At 39.2% G+C, this 20,792-nt stretch overlaps 2 protein-coding genes across 3 annotated transcripts in view; one reads left to right on the top strand and one right to left on the bottom strand.

Annotated features, from left to right (window-relative positions):
* Positions 1-1,004: 1,004 nt before the first annotated feature.
* On the bottom strand, positions 1,005-11,428 carry Fkbp14 (FKBP prolyl isomerase 14). Its single transcript, XM_048339606.1, has 4 exons — positions 10,540-11,428; positions 5,882-6,033; positions 2,223-2,350; positions 1,005-1,465 (listed from the first exon to the last, which is right to left on the bottom strand). The coding sequence occupies exons 1-4, from the start codon at positions 10,734-10,736 to the stop codon at positions 1,307-1,309; spliced, it is 636 nt and encodes a 211-aa protein (XP_048195563.1). The 5' UTR covers positions 10,737-11,428; the 3' UTR covers positions 1,005-1,306.
* Positions 11,429-12,780: 1,352 nt separating this feature from the next.
* Positions 12,781-20,792, top strand: part of Plekha8 (pleckstrin homology domain containing A8) — a 53,996-nt gene continuing 45,984 nt past the window's right edge. The window contains exon 1 of one of the 2 annotated variants that reach the window (XM_048339599.1): positions 12,781-13,175. In XM_048339599.1, the coding sequence (XP_048195556.1) occupies positions 13,136-13,175 (40 nt within the window). In that variant the 5' untranslated portion in view covers positions 12,781-13,135. The remainder of the gene's footprint in view (positions 13,176-20,792) is intronic. The other variant, XM_048339600.1, reaches the window with a different exon arrangement.

Raw genomic sequence — 20,792 nt, 5'->3', positions numbered from 1 at the left:
TTAGGGCCTGGGCTCTGTCCCTGAGCTTTTGTGTTCAAGGCTAGCACTCTACCACTTGAGCCACAGCTTTACTTCCAGCTTTTTGATAGTTAATTGGAGATACAGTCTCCTGGACTTTCTTGTTCTGGCCAGCTTTGACCTACGATCCTCCAATCTCAGCCTCCTGAGTAGCTAGGACTTATAGGTATAAGCCACAGGAACCCAGCTGCTTTATTTTTTTAATGGAGCAGAAACGGGGATGTTTTGGTTGATTTATCTGTTTCTTTTACAATAATGTTATCACAATATAATACATTAGTAGTAAATTTTATTCCTTAAAGAACTAGGGGGGTAATCTGCTAGTTGTAAAAAGTAAACACTGAACATAAACCATCTGTAACACTGATACAATATTTGTATTCATTTTATTACAAAGAAACAAGCACATAAATGATTTGTCCAATTTATCATAATGGGCCACAAATCAGTAGGAACTGAACTTAATGTAGTTTATATTCTAGGCAGAATGTTTCAATGGATACATATTCATAAGTTAATCATTTTTGTTACTCACTCAATGTTGGACATCTTAGTAAATCCATAGCTAGGAAGGAATAAATTCTCTCCTGTTCCCAAGGAGATATACTTAAGTAAAGACAAAATTGTTTCATTATAACATGAAAATAACAGCCCTGGGAAATTACAAAAGGCTTTTCAAATAAGTCAATATCAAACTTTGGGAATAAAGGGAAGCAGACATATATCACATGTTGTGATACAACAAAATACCATGTTGTGGTATGTTCCTGGTTGCTAGATTTTAAAAATAGAATCAGGGGCTGGGAATATAGCCTAGTGGTAGAGTGCTTGCCTCACATACATGAAGCCCTGTGTTCGATTCCTCAGTACCACATATATAGAAAAAGCCAGAACTGGCACTGTGGCTCAAGTGGTAGAGTGCTAGCCTTGAGCAAAAAGAAGCCAGGGACAGTGCTCAGGCCCTGAGTACAAGCCCCAGGACTGGCAAAAAAAAAAAAAAGAAAAGAAAAAGAAAGGAAAGAAGAAACAAATGACACTTCATATTTGAAAATAGAAAATTATCCAGAAGTCTTCTACTAAAGACAACCTGTTTGTTCGCAATAACTTACCAGACAGAAATGAATACTTTAATAACATTATGAAGTTCTTTAAATAACAGTCAGAAAACTGATATAAAAATTAAAAAACCAAAGCAAGAACAGAACATGGCTAAAAACATAATCCTTTCTTTAAAGAAGATTGCCTTCACTTTAAAGTTGAATGCTATATAAAGTCAGAAGTTATACTGCTATAACTCATCATGTTTATAAGTAAATTCTCTGGCAGATATAAATCCATCTTTGTCTTCATCTTCTTTATCAAAGATATCCTCCACTAAAACATCATGATGACTTTCATTCACCACTGCACCATGCTTTTCAAACTCTTTCTTTAAGTAAACTTTAACCTACAAAATAATGGATATTATTAATAAATGTGATTCATAAGTTACCAACAGCAACAATAATAATTCATTGTTCATTTTACTATGTATAATAGCTACCAACTGCTTTATGACCCATTTTAGTGAGAGTAAAATAACTATAAAGATTTTTATTCCACTAAAAACTGTTGCAATACTGCTATAGTGAAGACACAAAATATTGCTCACAGACAAAGCTTAAATCATGCCTACAATCCTTGCATCAAATATAATAAATCCACTTTATTCATGGACTTATTATACATGGTTTTGATCAAGAATGGAAATCAATCTTTTATTTGAGACCACTGAAAATTTCTCTCCTTATAATCCCCAAAACATAAGTGAGTACCTGGCTGGTGTTTTACCACTAAAGCCACAGTTCCATTTCTGGCTTTTGCTGATTAACTGGAGATAAGAGTCTCAAGGACTTTTCTTCCAGCTGATTTGAAACTATGATCCTCAGATCTAAGCCTGCTGGTTATCTAGGATTACAGGTGTGAGCTGCTGGTGCCCATCTGTAATTGTGGCTTTTAAGTCTCAGTATAGGTTTCTTGAAACAATGATTTCTTATGAAAAAGACAACTTACAATGTATATTTTTTCAAAGAAAAATTGTACAAAAATTTTTCTTACATAAAAATAAATTTTCTTTGAAAATATTTCTAAAAATGTAATTCTCATATTTCTAAAAAAGAAATATGAGAAAAAGAAAAACAAGTATAGGCAGAAGAGAATGTCACCTCCTGTTTTGAGAGTTTCCAGTCATCATCAAGATCCATTTCTTGGAATGACTCATGGGATCGTGGTCCATTTCGAATTTCCAGGAGATCAATGTTGAATATCAGTGTGCTCTCTGGGGGGATTTTGCCTATATTACAGGAGAAGGAGAAATTTTTATATAAAAGACCCACAAGTTTTATAACAGAAAACTTATGCTACTGAACTTATGGGGTTGGGTTGGGGTTTTTTTGCCAGTCCTGGGCCTTGAACTCAGGGCCTGAGCACTGTCCCTGGCTTCCTTTTGCTCAAGGCTAGCACTCTGCCACTTGAGCCACAGCGCCACTTCTGGCCATTTTCTGTATATGTGGTGCTGGGGAATTGAACCCAGGGCCTCATGTATATGAGGCAAGCTCTCTTGCCACTAGGCCATATCCCCAGCCCATGAACAAATATTTTTAAACTGAATTAAATGAAGATTGTCATATCATAGAAATTAATTTCTACTCAGAAAAGTAGAATAAAGTAAAAGAAGGAATAATCCAAACTAGTAAAACAAAAGAATTTTTTTTACTTTAGCTTAGCAATAACACACACACACACACACACACACACACAAATTGTGTATGTGTGTGCATGTACCTAAGAGTCTAGATGCTCAATTTCAAATATAATTGGGATATTACATATTGTACATCAAGGATGATATAAAGGACCTTGGACAAATAAAAGTTAATTATATTACAAGTGGTCTACTAACTTGGAACAGAAAGTCCTGGACTAAGTATACACTATGGTGTAGCTCTACCACTGGGAGGCAGTGTATAATTAAATAAGCTTTGGTATCGTAATATCTAAATAGAAGTTCACATCTGACAATATCTAAGCCTCAGTTTTCCATACTTGATTGTACATCATAATATCTTCTATATTAGGATTCTGTTGGGCAAAAAGAAAACCTATTCAAAAATAATATAGTTAGGGGCTGGGGATATAGCCTAGTGGCAAGAGTGCCTGCCTCGGATACACGAGGCCCTAGGTTCAATTCCCCAGCACCACATATACAGAAAACGGCCAGAAGCGGCGCTGTGGCTCAAGTGGCAGAGTGCTAGCCTTGAGCGGGAAGAAGCCAGGGACAATGCTCAGGCCCTGAGTCCAAGGCCCAGGACTGGCCAAAAAAAAAAAAAAATGAATACACTGAAAATTAAACCCTTAGGAAGTTATGGGCAATTTGTCTGCTTATAACTATAACATAAATGTCTGGGAAGACTTGTTAAATATTTCCTAGCTACCCTCCCATTCCTTGTATCTCCACGAAAGAGAATCTGTAAGCTTCAAAGAGAACAGCATTCACATTGTGAGCCCAAGCTTACCATTCCAGATGGAGACAGAGAAGAGACAGTCACTAGATGGACGGGAAACCTGGTATCTTTCCAAGGAGGCATGCAAGCATGTACTAGAAGACTATGAAATTAGTGTTAAATACATATTAGGAAAATTAGTTTCATGGCATCTGGTTTCTATGTATTATAAAGTTAAGTTGAGTTAAATACATTATAGGGAAAGAGTAACAGACTAATACTACATGTCTAAATATTAATGGTGAGGTAATAGAGATATAAGAAAGTAGGAGAATTCCTTTAAGCCTTAGAGAAACATTTCCTAGATACTGGATTTCCTTCTCTAAAGAAGATTATAACTAAAATGAAAATTAAATTTGGTTAGTAAATCCTAATTTATGAAAAGAATAGGACTTATAAAGACAGTTCTAGTTTAGAATCTGTCATGCTTCACATAGTGTCTAGCCTTCTTCTAGGAAACAGCTAGGAATTCTGACCCTTACTTTGTTAATGGTTACATTTAGGCCTATATAATGTGAAATACATATTCAGAACACATGAGAATGGTTCCCTATCTGACACCCATGCCTACTTAATTTTTTTCTTCATTACATAAGCAATATATACTTGTTGTAGAGAATTTGGAAGATAAAACCAAAAATAAATAGAAGACCCAGTGTCATAGTTGGATGTTAATATTTTTACTTATTTCTTTTTGAGTCACTTCTATGCATAGAAAAGTGTTAAATATACATTTTTTCTATATTTACTATCATAGTTTATACATGATGCTTTATTTTCCATCTTTTTCATTTTTATTTTTTTGTGTACCAGTATTGGGGCTTGAACTCAAGGCCTGGATGTTGTCCCTGAGCTTGTTTGCTCAAGGCTAATTCTCTACCACTTGAGCCATAGATTCACTTCTGGCTTTTTGTGATTAACTGGAGATAAAAGTCTCATGAACTTTTCCTGCTTGGGTTGACTTTGAACTGTGATCCCCAGATCTCAGCCTCTTAAGTAGCTAAGATTACAGGTGTGATCCACAAGCTCCTGATTTATTTTCAACTTTTATACTCACCCATTTTTTACACAATTTCCAAAATCTTTAAAAGTATTATTTTTAGGGGCTGGGGATATGGCCTAGTGGCAAGGCAAGAGAGCTTGCCTCATGTATATGAAGCCCTGGGTTCAATTCCCCAGCACCACATATACAGAAAACGGCCAGAAGTGGCGCTGTGGCTCAAGTGGCAGAGTGCTAGCCTTGAGCAAAAAGAAGCCAGGAACAGTGCTCAGGCCCTAAGTCCAAGCAAGGCCCAGGGCTGGCAAAAAAAAAAAAGTATTATTTTTAATAACTGGAATATATTTAGCTAAACTCAAGTCATCCTCTTATAGAGCATTCAAATTTCTTGTTTTTAGAAACAACATAGTAATAGTCATCTTTCTGATTATTTCCTTAGGTAATATTTCAATAAGGATCTCACAGGATTAATGCTTAGATACATCTCAAGATCTTTTGTTGCAGATCACCAAATAATCCTTCAACAAGTTTCAAGTGCTCCCATTTGAACACTAGGTGTGTATAACTTCCCAGAAACAAACTGGTACAGAAACTCTGAGCCAGATGGCTAGCTTGCTTCTGCATTGTAAAAGAAGTAAAAATAAATTATTTCAAGCTTTATAAATAAATTTTAAAACAAGAATGAAAAGAACCCCTAGTTATAATCTTTATGGTATAGGTGACTTCATGGTTACAAGTCACATGTATCTCATAAGTAAAACCAAATTCAATGCTTTAAAATAATGAATATTTAGGAAATGTTTTTCAAGTGGTAGAGGACCAGCCTTGAGTGAAAAAAAAATAAAATAAAAGAGGCCCTGAGTTCAAGTCCCACTATCAGAACAACAAAAACTATTTAATATATTTAACTTACCAACACTCTTACTTTGAGTGATCTTTTTTATTATATTGTTAAAATGAATTGGGGAGGTTTTGTTTAGGATGATAAAAAAAAAAAGTTCTAGAGACACCTAAGGATGATTATTATACATCAATATGCCACTGGTTCAAATGTAAAATTCTGTGTTGTGTATTATATTCCAAAATTGGAATATAAGCACCACATTGGTGAATGTTGTTAATAGTATTCACAATTCTATACCTTATTTTATTGTTAGTTCTATTGCTCATTTGGATATGAAAGCCTTACCTGATAATACGTAATTATAATTTCTAAAGGAATGCAAGTCTTTGTTTACTTCTAGTGGGAAAAAATAGTTACTTTACTTCTGTCTCTTGATCCAGAGAAGCCAATGCTACAAGAAGAATGTAGTAGTGCTATTACCTTTTCCTTCTTTTCCATAGCCCAGGGCTGGAGGAATGATGAGCTTTCTCTTCTCTCCTACACACATTCCCTTTAAGCCTTGGTCCCAGCCTTTGAGTGCCTCCAGGATGCCCAGAGTAAACCAAATGGGCTGGCCATTGTTATGTTTGTGGCTATGATAGAAAGAAAAAGCGTTAGATTTTTTATGTGTGTGTTTGCTTTGTTTTGTGTGTGTGTGTGTGTGTGTGTGTGTGCATGCGCACACGTGCATGCACAGGGTATTAAGCCACGACTTCATACATACAAGGCTAGCCTTCTACTCATCAGCACTTTAAATACTTACTTAGTTTTTATTTTAATTGTTGAGGCACACTTTTTCAATTCATATGTGGTTAAGTTTATTAGGTTGAAAATTAATGAAAACTGATTATTCACACACACACCTCCAAGTCAACTTCATAGCAATCCAACTCACTGCACATTTTTCTCAATGTAAATTTCATATATCTGACTCAGTTTGAAAAGGACAGTGGAAATAATATAAATATAACATTGAACATATATTGTATATCAGCTATTATCATAAAATTGCCTCATTAACACTAATGATGATACTATAGTAATTATTCTAAATGGATTGATTTCACAACCTACTGCTATGTAAATAAGTCATTATACTATATTGTTAGGAGATTGTGATAAGAAAAATGTCTGTATATATTCCATATATGGAGGTACTGGAGTCTGAACTCAGGAATTTGAGCTTGCTAGACTGGCATTCTACCACTTGAGTCATGCCTCCAGACCTTTAACTACTTTTGATCCACAGTTGGTTGAATCCAGGAATGTAGAACCTGCAAACAGAAAGTAATTGTACCATTATTACTCCTTGAGATGACGAAATGGAGGATAAATGTGCTAATATTTGACTTCAAATATTTATGTAAGACCTTCAACTTTGAAGGTTATAGTCACAAAGTTATGCTGTTGTAAGAAGGTCACTAAGTTACAGATCAGGAAGAAAATAATGGGAAATAGCTGAGTATGGGAATAAAGACAGAAAGCAAGGAGTATTTACTGGCAACACATGAGGGTCTGTATCTTATATTCTGTCTACAAACCTTTCTGATATACAGCCTGCTGATGGCTGTGTTGGCAAGAAAGGCTACTTTATACCCTTCAAGGTAAGAAAGATTGGAGGAGAGCCTCTCAAGCTCTGGGGAGAAAAGAAACAGTTGAGATGTCCTGATACATGAACTGATGAGGCACTAGACTAAACTAACCTGCCAAACTGTTACAGGCATGGTAGACGTAAGGGCAGGGGAAGTAAGGTATGGTTGAGGGCTGACTATGTCTTAGATTTAGCTTGCATCCTTCTACTAAAGGATATTTCATGAAATAGAATAAAAAGTCATTTTGCTAGGTTTATGGCTACTATGGTTTCTAGTACTTTTCCACAGCTCTAGTCGTGGCTCCACAGCACAATTCTTCCTAGTGAGAGCAATCTCTTAGACTGAAGGATGCACCATATACTTGTCCTCAGGCATAAAATGACAGATCACCTCCAAGTCACTGTGACATCCAAAAACACACTCCACACACCAGCTAATGCCTCAGGAATGGGGACAAATAGGTAAATGCCCATCTTCCTTTTCTTTCATTTCCCACTATGATCAAAGGAACAGCTTATAAATTTGGGGAAACTAGAAAATAATACAAAGAAACAATCTATACCCTAGCAGTAATTGTTTTAGTACATTTTAAATTATGGCTAACATGTTAACCATTCAGACTAGAGCTCTGGAAACAGAAAACATTTTATAAACTTACCATTTGATGGTACTTCATTACATTCAGAATTAGAATATTCTGACCATTTATATGGAGGCTGCATGACAACAGACCCCTTATTAAATATTTTAGCCCCAAGAACTGAAGTATTAATAGCTGGGTGCTGGTAGCTCATCTTATAATCTTATCTGCTCTGGAATCTAAGATCTGAAGATTGGGGTTCAAAGCAAGCTGGGTAGAAATCTCCATAAAATTCTTATCTTTAATTAACCTTCTCCCACAACAAAAGAAAAAAGAAAGAAAGGAAGGAAAGAAGGAAGGGAGGGAGGGAGGAAGGGAAAGAGGGAGGAAGGGAAAGAGGGAGGGAGGGAGGGAAGGAGGGAGGGAGGGAGGAAGGAAGGAAGGAAGGAAGGAAGGAAGGAAGGAAGGAAGGAAGGAAGGAAGGAAGGAAGGGAAGGAAGGAAGGAAGGAAGGAAGGAAGGAAGGAAGGAAGGAAGGAAGGAAGGAAGGAAGGAAGGAAGGAAGGAAGGAAGGAAAAAAGACAGAAGTGGAGTTGTGATCAAGATGTAGAAAACCAGCCTTGAATGAAAAATCTAAAAGACAGAACCCATGTCTTGAGTTCAAGCCCCAGTACTGGCACACACACACACAAACACACACACACACACACACACACACACACACACACACAGCTAAACAATATCGCATGGCTACCACCCAAATTCAGCACAAGTTCTTAGTCCTGGGACCAGAAAGAAAATAAACTAGTTCTAAAAGTGACCAGACTAAAAATAAGAATTTAATTGGAAATGTAAAATTCACTATCACAGTATTATTTAATGCACCTCCTGGCACTCACAGGCTTTATGAATATGTAGCTTTACAGCCACAAGGAAGGGATGCTGAGAATTCTATGGCAAGCTTTCTTTTTGGAATGTTTTCACAATATCTAATTCAAGAGCTAACATAACAGGATTCAGAGAGAAATGCCACTCTTTCCCCCTAAGCCCTATAAAAGACCAATTCTGAATGCCTAATAAAGTTAGGAAATATGTTCATTACATTACTCATGTAACTGTAATCCCTCTGTACATCACTTTTATAATAACAATAAAGTAAATTAATTTTTTTAAAGATACATTATCAAAAATGGGATCTAGAATTAGCAACATAGCTATACTATTTGAATTCATGTTGCTCTTTCTACCTTAAGTGTCATCTGTCTTCCATTCTCCCTATAACCTTGCATCCTTCTTTTAAGCTCATGTCAATTATGATCTCTAGAAAGTCTTTTCTTTTTCCACATCTCCTAATACTCCAAGCTCCTCTATGCTTTGCTAGCACTCTGAATATTTTGTACTTTTTACCTTTGAGTCACTACTTGTTCTCCTTTCCCCTATAAATGGGGTACAAGAGAACAAGAACTGGGGCTGGGAATATGGCCTAGTGGCAAGAGTGCTTGCCTCGTATACATGAAGCCCTGGGCTCTATTCCTAAGCACCACATATATAGAAAACAGCTAGAAGTGGCGCTGTGGCTCAAGTGGCAGAGTGCTAGCCTTGAGCAAAAAGAAGCCAGGGACAGTGCTCAGGCTCTGAGTCCAAGGCCTAAGACTGGCAGAGAGAGAGAGAGAGAGAGAGAGAGAGAGAGAGAGAGAGAGAGAGAGAGAGAGAGAGAGAGAGAGAGAGAGAGAAAGAGAGAGAGAGAGAGAACAAGAACTTGCTTCTAGTGATCTTCCCATTTCTAAGACATGAACTGTAGCTGTGTAGTATAAGTTTGATACATTAAAAACAAATTTTAAAAAGATACATTAAAGAATGGATGAAGATGATTAAAAGCCCAAGTTTTTTAATCTTACTAGAAGCCAACATAAGACCTAACATGAAGTGTTAAGTGCTTTGAGAATGTAATGAATGGAAGCAAGAACCTAATTGGAAATCACAACAATTGTAAACCTATATGATGTTTATAAAACAGAAATAGTAGTATAACCACCTGCAAATCCTTCAAGTCAGACTTGTGTAATCACATTCATCCTCAGCTGACTTCTGAAAAGAAGTATATGACTATGAAAATCATGGTCTTGTACCTTGATCAAAATGTAATCTATCCAAGCCCCAGAACTGGCTAAAAACCAAACGAAAAACAAATAACAACAACAAAAAGAACCAAAATGTAATCTATCAGAATACAAGTTTAATAGGTGAAAGATATAGTGTTATATATGTATATATATATATATATATGTATGTATTTATCAGGTAAATAAATGTGTATTTTGCTCTTGAAGCAGCTCTGGAAAGTTTTAAGTAATTATCACCTATATCCAACTAAAAATGGAATCCAGTCGTCTTTCCCTATGGAATGGTATTTGACATATGAGAATTATTTTTAGATTTTTCTATTTACTGACAAGTATACAGTTAGATACATCTGCAGTTTCAAATATTCTAGTATCAATTTTTATAATTAAAAATTAACAGCTTAGGGCTGGGAATATGGCCTAGTGGCAAGAGTGCTTTCCTCTAATACATGAAGCCCTGGGTTCGATTCCCCAGCACCACATATATAGAAAATGGCCAGAAGTGGCGCTGTGGCTCAAGTGGCAGAGTGCTAGCCTTGAGCAAAAAAGAAGCCCAGGACAGTGCTCAGGCCCTGAGTTCACGGCCTAGGATTGGCAAAAAAAAAAAAAAAAAAAAAAAAAAAAATTAACAGTTTATATCAAGGCATCTTTTCAGTAAGTTTTTCAAAGATCTAATGGTACAGAGTTGGGTTTTGACGATTTTATTTTCCTAAAGAAGAGAATCAGATTTTTTTTTTCTAAGTGGTAAAACCAAATATACACTACCTTCCCTTTGTTATTTTATCTGCAAGGCTTAATTACTTACGTAGAGTGAAATAGAGAGCCGTCCTGTTCTAAGTAGCCCTCATAGTGGACCAACATCAAATCCCCTCCTTTGGTTTTGCGATGGCAGATGAACGGTTTCTGGAGAACTTCAATTTTTACTTCTGGCTCAGGGATCAGAGCCCCACTCAGAGAGTTAACAAACAGCATCACGATCGCGTTTCCCAAGATAACTCTCATGTTGCTGAGGCTGGAAGAAAGTTCCCAGAAAAAGAGAAAGAGCTCCCGACTTCATAGAGTTAAAAAATGTACATGAAGGGCTTAGGGACTTTGGCCTCCGGTAAATTCAGGACACTATCTAAGCAGACGTGGCACTTTCACTAGCAACTCTCCCACCTTTTGGGAACTCACTTTTAAAGAGTTAAACCCCAGCCCACACCTGATTGGCTCTTACATCACAGCCTCACGAGAAAGATGGCCTTCCATTGGCTAGAAGAACTGTCCATCAGGTGCCTCTCAAGCCAATGCCTCTGCAGCAATGTAATTTACAGTCGTGCTAAACCCCTGCAGCCAGCACCAAGCTAGGAACTAAGTGGTCCTTGAGTACGTGGGATCAAATAACTCCACTTAGCTGGGAGTTAGGGAAAGAGGTGAAGTACAGAGCTAACCCAGAAACTCCCTGGGTGGATTTACCTCGTTAGCACTCCTGCTGAGCTGGGTTGGAAGATTCTGTGGTAGGTGACACTGTGGGAGTTTCAGGAAGGACTAATTTACTTTGGCTTTAGGAGAGGGTCCCCCACAAGATGCCAGGATCCAAGTTTCCTGTTATTGTTTATTCACTTAGAGTATTAATTCTAAGGACTTCGAAAGTGCTTTATAGAATGCAAAGTGCATTCTACTTTAGTGTATCAACCTCACTATAACCATTTAAGAAAGTTCCCCGACCTCCATTTGAGAGAAGTAAATTGAGGCTAGAAAGGATACTGTCCTTAAGGGGAGTTAACTTTGGAGCATTTGAGCTCTGCCTTCAAAACAGATGTGATTCATGCCACAACACTGCTAACATCATATTTATGTTATTTTATCTTGTAAATAACCTGATAGGGGGTAAATAATGGGAAAGAACATGTGGAAACCCTTTCAAATGGTATTAATGATGGTATTAATGGCATTAATAATCATGGTTGTCAATTATATGGCCTTAGCTTACATTTTCTATTTCTTTATGTGAAGGCTAATTTCAAATGCAATGAATGTTCGTTGTAGGCTGTTTAGAAGAAACTGGAAGGCACCAAGGTAGAATTTCCAGATAAAATACAGGACACAAATTAATAGCCGAGTTTCAGATTTAAAGAAAACACCAATATTTGTAGATCGTTTTGTTTATTAAATCTATCACTCTTACATTAAGGAAAACAAAAAATTCACCCCCAAATATCATTTTGACATTTTAGTGCATTCTTTTTTGACATAACAAACTATTTGGACCATGTTGCAGTTTTCCTCACCCTTCTACTTAATCACAATTAATATTTTTCTTGATCAAACACCCTCTGAGCAGTGCATTTTCACACTTTTATGTACATATGAATTCCTCCTGTAGATCTTGTTAAAATGCAGATTTTGATTCTGGAGGTCTGGGCTTGGTGGCTGAATTGTGCATTTCTAATGAGCTCCTAGGTGATGTCAATGCCACTGATACCCAAACCAACCTTCCAGGGGTGAGGCCTCCACATTTGGCTAACACATGTTTACATAGTAGGGGATGAATTTCCCATATCCTTATCCAGAGGGCTGGATCATTTAAGGGCTGGACGATTAGGGACAAGAATCCAAGGGATAATCTAACAGGTCAAGTAGATCCTCAGACATTGGAAGTTGGTACCCCACCTTTTTTTTTTTCTTTTTACCAGTCCTGGGGCTTGAACTCAGGGCCTGAGCACTGTCCCACTAGACCATATTCCCAGCCCCAAGGAACCCCACCTTTTTGCGCCACCATTTACAAACTGTGGCCCATATTGTCCTCATGGGGCCTCCCTCTTCATGCGCCCTGGTCTCAGGACCACCCTCCTCCCTTCCTTCCCCATCTCCTACTGTCAAACCTCAGACCAGCATCCCAGGACTCAATTTCCCTGCGAGCCTTTCTCCCAGCAGCAGGCCCGGTGCCACTGCCTCCTTGAAATTCCGGAATGGATTTTGACAGAATGCGGTGGAACGGCACACTGAGCATGCGCGGGCGCCCCGGCTCCGTGGCTCCCGGGCTCTGGTAGCGCGCGGTGGCTCCGCCCACAACCGCTGCCACAGTCTCCCCACTTTGGAAGCCTCAGCCACCCGGACGGGCCCGCCCGGCGCCTTGGCTTCCTCGTGGGCAGCGGGTTCGGCCCAGCCGCTCTGGCTGACGGCCGGTCGCGGCCACAGCCGCCGCGGCCATCGCGGTGACCCCGCCCCCGGGCCAAGGATGTGAGGCGGGCCGGGCGTCCCCGCACCGGGCCCGGGCGCCGGACGTGGGCGTCTGGGCCTCGCCGGGCGATGATCCTGCTGTCGGAGTCAGACGCCTCTCGGGCCCAGGGCCAGTGAGGGGGCCGGCGGGTGTGGGCGTGTGGCCCGGGCGCGGAGCAGGCCCAGGGCCGGCGGACGCCATGGAGGGGGTGCTGTACAAGTGGACCAACTACCTGAGCGGTGAGTGGCCGTGCCGGCCGGGGGCACGGGGAACGGGCCTTTGTTTGAACGGCCCGAGCGGCGTCTGGACGCGTCCTCCGCGGGCTGGAGCTGCAGTGAGGGCCGAGAACGTAGGGCCTGGAGCTGATCCGGAATGTGGCCTCGAGTTCCCTTTTACACGGGACTCTGCCCTCCCTGCGGTACCGAAGCGGCCTTCTGGGGCTGGGTGAGAGCATCAAGGAAGGCTACGGAAGACTGAAAGGTGGGGTCCGCCGGATGCCAGGCCCGCCTGGCCCGAGAGTTTCAATGAATGCCCGCAGCCACCTGGCATTGCAGAGGTGAAAGGTCCTTTATCAAAGTTCCCAGTATGTAACAAACACGATGTCACCTTTTATCCACTTGCAGATCAAGATGTCAGAGTCCAACTGCTTGAAAGCTCCGAAGTTAATTGATTTTCTTACCTAACATTTTTATATTACATATTCAGAAATTACCATAACAGTGAACACAAGTATTAAAAATCATTTTCTTGTCAGGCCAAATAGAATAGCTATAGAAAACGGTCCCCTGCACTGTATACAATTTCTAGAAATACTTTCCAAATAGCTTGAGAAATAACTGCTTCTCAGCTGTGAAGGTGATTCTCAATGAACATTTTTTTTCATTTGTACAAATATTCAAATAAAACATGCTTTGTGCTGGAAAGTAAGCTAGGCACATTTTTGTAATTTTTTTTTATTATAGAAAATGGTCTAGACTATTTAAATATTTCTTGGTCGTGGGCCTGAACCCAGGACCTGCTCAAGGGTAGTACTGGACCACTTGAAGCCACAGTCACACTTTCTGGTGGTTAATTATCCTGCCTGGACTGGCTCTGAACCTCAGTCCTCAGATCTCAGCCTCCTGAGTAGCTAGGATTACAGGCATGAGCCACCTGCATTTTCAGTGGTCTGTTGGAGTTTAGAGGAGAGATTGTCCCACCCTTTCTTAGGTGTAATAATTGTCTGAGCATATTGTAGGTTAAAGTTAATGCTGTGGTGGTCCCAGTATTGTAAGGATGGGTGTGCCTAGCAGAATTCCTTGACAGTTAATTTGAAGAAGTTTCAGCTGACAGCCCAGACAGACTTGGTACCTGTTGGGTTTACCTAGAATGTCTTCCTTTTGCCTAGAGTAGTTAGTTCTGAGTTGTTTGAAGAAAACAAAAAGTGAGGAGAGATTTCCTTTAGAAGATTTGGCCTCTGCTTCAAGAACCTTTTATGATGTCAACAATTAGAGTAGGTTAGATGTGGATAGCTCAAAGATGAGTCTGGAAAATGTCAGATGCTGACAAGCACTCTGCTAATTTAGAGGAAGAGCTTGGTCAGACCGCCTTTTTTCTAAAATCTCTGTAAACTCTCAGATGTGTTCATCTTATGTCCTTATATCAAATATAGTTGCTGGTTATTCATCTCTCTTGTTTGTCCTTTCACTCTTAAGATTCTCCCACCCCCCAACTTGTTTCTTTTTCTTCCTTCTATATGGACAGCTAAGGCTCTTAATATATACCTGTTTCCTGGTAAAACACATCTCCCTCCCTCTCTTTCCCTTTCTCTCACTTTCCTCCCATTCTCACTCTTTTCTTTCACTCCTTTCTCTTCTCTTCCTCTTTCCCTTCTTTCTCTTTCTCTCCATTGTCTTGTGTATTCATCACTAAAGCAAAGTTTCTCTAGGAGGCTGTTTTGGGATCTTTCTGATGTGATACTCATACTGTCTGTCCTGTTGGAAAAGAACAGACAAAATGGGAATCACATGAGAACACTTTTTTTCCCCTCACAAGTAAGATTCACACTTTGAGTGGTCTCAGGGCCTACTTATCTCTTGCTGTGGGCAGCTGATCCTAGAAGCTCATCACAACACTGGCTACTTTTCTGGATATATTTAGAATTATGGTTGAGCACTTTTGCTTTCATTAAGAGATACATTTACTTTGGAAAAGAATTGCAATAATCTATGAGGATTATATGCATTCTTGTTTCCTCCACTTTGCTATTTGGCCTGCCCCAAATAGCATGTTTGTATATGAAACTTTGACATTTCTACTTTTTTCTTCTGATGCTTTTAAAATAGCTTTCTATGGTTTTGCATAGTTATTTTAAAATACATATAACCTCACCCAAAGTCTTTTTTCTGAAATTTTCTCTAAGTTGAATTCATCACATGGACTTCTTTTTATGGAATATATATATATATATGTGTCATGTGGGCAGCTTGAGATGTGGAATACTTCAACAAATTTGAGTGGAAGAGTTAAATCAGTTTCTCACTGATCCTTTGAATTCTTGGAGGACTTCAGTGCCTCTTCCCTCCCTCCCCCACTCCTCATTCCTCCCTTTGTTCTCTTTTTCTTTCTCTTTAGTTCTGGGGATCAACTCTGGGCCTTGTGAACTTGAGAACACTGAGCTACATCCTTAACCCTGGATGTTGTCAATTTTATTTGGCTCCTGCTCTATGCTGAGCTTTGTGATGGGAACCAGGGAAGCCATATTGAACAAGGCAGACATCTCCTTCCCTCCTTGAGCCTATAGTCTGTGGGTCAGAAAGATAAAGTGGTTAGAAGCATGTTCCTGGTGAGAGAGAGAGAAAGAGATTTGAGATTGAGAGAGACAGAGACAGAGATGGGTAGAGAAAGATAGGGAGTTTTTGGGTTGTTGAAGAGGGCTATTTTGAGTCACTGAGTCTTAAGAGCAGAGCAAGCTAGCTGGCTGGGTGGGCCAAAACAGCAGTGCAGCTGGAGGCTACTTTGGAGAGCTTTTCAGGAACAGGAAATGCTGGAATGTGAAGGCCTGGAAACAGAGTTTGAGGAAAAGAAAGTTGATCCACTTGACTGGAGATATCTTGAATCATTCTTTCTACATTTATTTGTACAAAATACTAGCGTTATTTTGCGAGTCTCTTGAATTAAATATATAGGTATTAGTTACTAGTTAGAAAAACCAGTAAGATATCACAAGAAATGTACACACTGCCCTACTATGTAACTGTACCCTTTTTGCACAACACCTTGTCAAAAAAATTTGTGTTCAATTAATAAACAAATTAAAAATAAATAAATAAAAGAAAAACCAGTCTCTGAGAATAGTACAGAAATTGTTTGTATGAATATGCTTCTAGAAAACAGACAAAGGACAGGGAAAAAAGTCTATTTTCAATCAGTGGCTAAGCATAGTTATGTACCCATTGCTCCTTTAATAAAACTTGGAAGAAAAGGAAAACAAAATCTGAGCCATCTTTCAAATATTCTGGGACTTAGTGTCTACATCTCTTTCAGATGGTAAAACATTAAATGTATATGAAAAGAATGGATTGAACTTGTGTTATGATATACACACTATACTACTGGTTGACATTGTTGCTTGTTATTTGTATATTTTAAATCTTAAAATTTAGTCACTCATAGAGGGCTATCTACTAATGCTCCAGAATACTGACCCAGGAATCAGAGATTTTAAGTTAATAATATCTCTATTATTTTGAGCCAAAAAAAAAAAAAGGTGTGGGGGGGGGGGTTGGAGCTGAGCACTGGTGGCTCACACCTATAATCCTAGCTATTTAGGTGACTGAGATCTGAGGATTGAGGTTCAAAATCAGCCCAGGCAGGAGTCTGTGAGACTCCTGTCTCCAATTAACCACCAGATAATTGGAAATGGTGCTGTGGGTCAGTGGTGGAGCTCTAGCCTTGAGTGAAAAAAGCTCTAGGACAGTACCCAGGCTCTGACTTCAAGCCCTACAACTGACAAAAATAAATAAAAGGATTTACAAGTTTACGAGGATAGAAAAATAAAATCTAGCACTTAATATTTATCAGCTATTCTAAACATTTCACCCATATTTATTTAAGCTTTGTAGCATTTTTGTGAAGCAGTTGCCTTTATTATCTCCATTTTCCAGATTAAAAACCCTGGTATTGGAATGGGACTATAGTCATATAACTAATGACTCTGAAATCAGTGCTCCCTTACATAATGCTTTTAAAAGTCCTTCTTGTTATATACTAGTTAATTGATGATGTACCTATATTTGAAGTATGCTTGAGTTAGAATACAATACTTGGGGTAAGAGGTGGGGAGGACTTCAGAAGTGAAGAAAGCTTTGAGTGCCCATATTGTACATATCTCTTATGACAAAAAAATTGTTAAGCTCTGCTTTCCACTTTGCAATTTAAGGTCATTTTTGTGCCCAGTCAGTAGAAGGAGGGCTGCTGCCATGAGTTCCAGCGTAGTCTTCTTGGACCTGTCCAGCAGGTTAGGATACTAGCATATTGCAGGACTGTACTCCAATAATAACAAAAGCCTGCCTCATGCTGGCCAGATGGTTGCCATTGAGGAAGTGCTATAATTTTGCTACCCTCCAAAGGAAGATAACTCTTGCCTTATGTTTGTGTGATCTAAAAAAATGTCAAGAAGATACCTAGAATATGTTGACACAAAGTAGGATTCATGGTCTTACAGCCACTGGTCAGCATTTTTTTGTTGGGATTTTAACATCTTTATTGAGATAATAATTTAGGTACTATAGAATTAATGCATTTACAATGTACAGGTCAGTGGGTTGTAATATAAATAAATGCAGATGATAATCTTTACCATAGTCAATTTTAGAAGGTTTTCTTTGACCTAAGAAAAAACCACACTAGGAGTGACTCTTTTGCAGCCACTAATCTGCATGCATAGATTTGCCCAGTATAGATATTTCATATAAATAGAGTCATAAACTATGTAGTCTTTTGTGCTTGGTTTGTTTTCCATATGTCTATCTCTGTCTCTTTATCCGTATATCTGTCCTCACACATATCAGTAATTCATTCATTTTTATTGTCAAATAATATACTATTGTATGGACATCCCACATTTTGCTTTTGCATTCTTTAGTTGATGGGTTTTATCCCATCTGGGTTTTGGTGAATGTTTTTGCACACTTTGTTTTTTGGTTGTTTTCTTTTTTTGCATAGAAATATCTTCATTTCTCTTGGGTTTCTGTCTGAGTGGAATGATGGGTCTTATTATAACTTTTTAATTTAACAATTTGAAGAACTGTGAATTGTTTTCCAAAGTAGCCGTAGCATTTTATAGTCTCATTAGTAATCAAAGACAGTTCAGTTTCTTCACATTGTTACCTATACTTATTACTGAATTTGGTTTTGTTTTTGGTTGTGGGCCTTGGACTCAGGCATGGGGGCTGTCCCTGAGCTCAACTGAAGGCTAGCTCTCTACCACTTTGAGCTACATTGCCACTTCCAGTATTCTGGTGGTTAATTGGAGATAAGTCTCATGGACTTTCCTGCCCAGGCTGGCTTTGAACTGAGATCCTCACATATAAGCCTCCTGAGTAGCTAGAACTACAGATGTGAGCCACCAGTGCCTGGCACTGAATTTTTTTGTTGTTAGCTTATCCTTGTGGGTATGAAATGGTATTTTGTGGTTTTATCATTTTCCCTGACTGATGATGCTATTGATCTTATAAGTTGTTTTTATGTTTCTTTAAAAAAAAATTTTTTTTTTGGTTGTGCTAGTCCTGGGGCGTGATATCAGGGCCTGGGTACTATCTCTGAACTAAATATTAATGACTTTGGGTTGGGTTTTGGTTTCTTTTTTTTTTCTTTGCCAGTCCTGGGCCTTGGACTCAGGGCCTGAGCACTGTCCCTGGCTTCTTTTTGCTCAAGGCTAGCACGCTACCACTAGAGCCACAGCACTACTTCTCGCTTTTTCTGTTTATATTGTGCTGAGGAATCAAACCCAGGGCTTCATGTATACGAGGCAAGCTCTCTTGCCACTAGACCATATTCCCAGCCCCAGGTTTTGGTTTCTTAAAGTACAAAACCAAAAGCATAAGCAAAAAAGAAAAAAAAAATTGATACATTTTATTACACTAAAATTTAAAAGTTTTATGTTATGATACCATCAAGAAAATGAATATGGGCTGGGAATGTGGCCTAGCGGTAGAGTGCTTGCCTAGAATACACGAAGTCCTGGGTTTGATTCCTCAGCATCACATAAACAGAAAAGGCCGGAAGTGGCATTGTGGCTCAAGAGGTAGAGTGCTAGCCTTGAGCAAAAAGAAGCCAGGACAGTGTCCAGGCCCTGAGTCTAAGCCCCAGAACTGGGGGGAAAGGGGGGGGAAAGGAATAAAACAACATATAAAAATATTTGTAAGTCATATGTCTGATAAAGAACTTATCTTTACAGTAAAGAAGGCTTGCAATTCCATAATGAAAAAATAACCAAATTAGCAAATGGGTAAAGGAGGTAAACAGACATTTCTCTATAGAAATATAAAAATGATGCCAGGAGCCAGACTAGGCAGAAAAGTCAGTGAAATTCTTATTTCCAAATAACGAGAGAAATGCTGGAAGTGGAGTGGGGGGCTCAGGTGATAAAGCGTAAGTCTTGTACAAAGATAGCACCCAGGTCCTGAGATCAAGCCGCAGGACTAGCACAACAACAACAACAACAAAAATTAAAAAGAAACAGACAATAAATAGGTGGTGGAGCTACTGTTGTACACAAAACAGATGAATGATACAGTAGGGAGAGAATATGTCAAAAAAAAACTACCATGATGCTTGGGTATTTCTCTCCGTAGATCCAGGCTCATGTTGACTTGTTGAGTGTGTGACACCGCCAGAGGAGATGGAAAAGTCAACTATATTTACAGAGTACTTGCAAATACAGAGAGAGCTGACCTTTTCTCATTATTCGCTCATATCAAAAGAAGCAAAATATGGGGCTGGGGATATAGCCTAGTGGCAAGAGTGCCTGCCTCGGATACACGAGGCCCTAGGTTCGATTCCCCAGCACCACATATACAGAAAACGGCCAGAAGCGGCGCTGTGGCTCAAGTGGCAGAGTGCTAGCCTTGAGCGGGAAGAAGCCAGGGACAGTGCTCAGGCCCTGAGTCCAAGGCCCAGGACTGGCCAAAAAAAAAAAAAGAAGCAAAATATTTGCTGGACTACTTTCTGTGTTTCCATCAGGTAGAATTGTTCCTAGGTAGTCTAAGTCAAGGATGGCTTGTTCTTCATATATAAGAATCAGAGAAGTGGTTTCACCAGTTTGTTTTGTTTGTTTTTGCCAGTCCTGGGCCTTGGACTCAGGGCCTGAGCACTGTCCCTGGCTTCTTTTTTTTTGCTCAGGGCTAGCATAGCGCTCTGCCACTTGAGCCACAGCGCCACTTCTGGCCGTTTTCCATATATGTGTTGCTGGGGAATCGAACCCAGGGCTTCATGTATACGAGACAAGCACTCTTGCCACTAGGCCATATTTCCAGCCCCACCAGTTTGTTTTTAACACTATCTAATGGTCCTTTCATTCATTTACTCAAGAGAAACTCTTTGAGCATTAACATGTTAGTAGAGCCTAAGAAATTTTGGGAGACACTGCTTTGAGCTTGTTGTGATTTCTATGCTCCAAGGGTATTATAGTCAAATGGGAGTTCACCACCATGAAAATGAATTTCCAGTTAAATTTTTGACGTTTTTAAGTTTCAGGTATAACTTAAGGCCTAGGGGATACATTAAAATATCCTGTCCTTAGAGGAAGTTAGGTATTAGTTTTCACTCTGGTTGTTTTACTGGGATTTTAGAGGCCAATTTGAGGCACCTCTATC

Source organism: Perognathus longimembris, chromosome 2 (genome assembly GCF_023159225.1).
Source record: "Perognathus longimembris pacificus isolate PPM17 chromosome 2, ASM2315922v1, whole genome shotgun sequence".
NCBI classification, from domain to species: Eukaryota; Metazoa; Chordata; class Mammalia; order Rodentia; family Heteromyidae; genus Perognathus; species Perognathus longimembris.
This window is presented reverse-complemented; position numbering and strand designations above follow the sequence as displayed.